The following is a 1,773-nucleotide window of genomic DNA, read 5'->3' on the forward strand; positions in this document are numbered from 1 at the left end:
ACACACACACGTGTAGCTCACCCTATCCTACCAACACTGGCTGTCGTAAAATGTGATGACGTTTTAGTTTTTAATCGGATGCCTGAATACTGTCTCGTACCGCAGGTCGGCTGGTTCGAGCAGCAAGTCGTCAAGTCTCGCTCGAAGAGAGATTTCCACCCTCGGGATGTGGCCGAACAGATGAGTGTCCTGGACCCTTACTGGAAGAATCAATGGTATCTGGTGAGTAGGGACCCTACCCCGGCCCCACTTTCAGGGAATGTAAAAACATAATTTGTGTCACGATGTCGTGGAATCAGGCCGTCGTCAAATGTTGGAGCTTGTAGAGGGTGTCGTCTGAAAGCTTGTTTATTTTTCTTTCTTTTGATGAAAATAGAATGCCCGTCTGTTTTGAATAGAGGTAGAGATGTTTGCGTTTGAAAGAGGTCGGCTGGCGTGGTGTCTGACATTAAACAAACGAGCAAACGGCCACAAAAGTTAATTATTGACTTCTGAAAATGGACTGTCCTTGGAAACAGCAAATTTATACGTAATTATGTGTCTTTGATCAACCTTTTACTACTGTAAAATCCACACTTAAATGTTTTTAAATGGACATAAAATGTGTTGAGCCAAAAAAGAAGTCTAAAAAATATTCTGGGCGGTCGGAGAACTGTTTTTTGTTTTTTTTGTTTTTTTCTTCTATTTCATCATTTTGGCGAGTGCCTGATTTTGCCACGATGACACACATTTACTTGGACGCCAAATGATTCGTTCTTGTGTGGTGTTTATTTCCAACTCTTTTTTTTTTTTGGTCAATCTGTTGTCTTCGTTTTACTATCACAGTTCTAGCCGATGGGCTGAGTCTTTCTTTCTCCTCTGCTGCTTCTGTGTGTCAATATTGCTTTTGTCCTACTCTAAATTACTTTTATTTTATTATGTCGATGTGCTGCTTTTTTCGCTGACATGCACACAAAAGGATTCTCCGCCCCGTTTTTGTCTTTTCAAGATTGGTGTGTGTGTGTGTGTGTGTGTGTGTGTGTGTGTGTGTGTGTGTGTGTGTGCGCGTGTGTGCGCGTGTGTGTGTGTGTGTTGCTGGAACAGCTCACTACGAAAAGCTAAGAACCAAGAGGAGTGGAGGAAGTGAGCTGCAAAATCTGCTGCGGTGCTCCGACCTACTGTCGGCCAGGCTATGGGGTAGATAGTGGCGAAATTGCTTCATTCCATTTCCAGTCTAATGGAACGAGGAAATAGCATGAATCTTTTCAAAGGATGCTGTGTTCTACCCGTACCAGTTTCAGACGAGAATCGAACCCTATATAGTCTCCATTGAGAGGCAGCCTGTCACTAATTGTTTTATTTAACATGGATTATGTCTTGGTAAGGAGTTAAGACTATTGGTTGTGTCCTTTAGTATCGACAGGTTTGTTCTGCCCCTGACCCCCCCCTCCCCCGTATATCCTGTGTCGGCCATAGCAAGGCTGTGCGTGAACGTGTCTTGTGAAGGGTTCAAAACTGTTAGTTGTGGGTGGTTGGCGGGTGTTCCGGTGTGATTTGCTCGTTATTTCCTATGAAACATCTATCGTCCTCATCTCTCTTCTTTTTTGTTTTTGTTTTGTAACACCTCTAATCTTTGCAGCAAATATAATTATATTATGACCTAATTGTGTTGCAAATGCCGTAAAAGTCTTACTAAAATAATAGACGAAAAAAACTGTTTGGTGTGTCCTGTGGTGTCAACAGCTCTCTCTCTCTCTCTCTCTCTCTCTCTCTCTCTCTCTCTCTCTCTCTCTC

General features: G+C 42.9%; 1 protein-coding gene across 1 annotated transcript in view; it reads left to right on the top strand.

Annotated features, from left to right (window-relative positions):
• afurin2 (furin-like prohormone convertase) overlaps positions 1 to 1,773 on the top strand; it is a gene marked incomplete in the record, with an annotated part of 87,440 nt that overhangs the window by 54,434 nt on the left and 31,233 nt on the right. The window contains 4 exon segments of the mRNA NM_001204473.1: positions 106 to 220; positions 223 to 239; positions 1,112 to 1,118; positions 1,121 to 1,122. Coding sequence (NP_001191402.1) covers positions 106 to 220; positions 223 to 239; positions 1,112 to 1,118; positions 1,121 to 1,122 — 141 coding nt within the window.

The sequence above is a fragment of the Aplysia californica genome, unplaced genomic scaffold (genome assembly GCF_000002075.1).
Source record: "Aplysia californica isolate F4 #8 unplaced genomic scaffold, AplCal3.0 scaffold00551, whole genome shotgun sequence".
NCBI lineage: Eukaryota > Metazoa > Mollusca > Gastropoda > Aplysiida > Aplysiidae > Aplysia > Aplysia californica.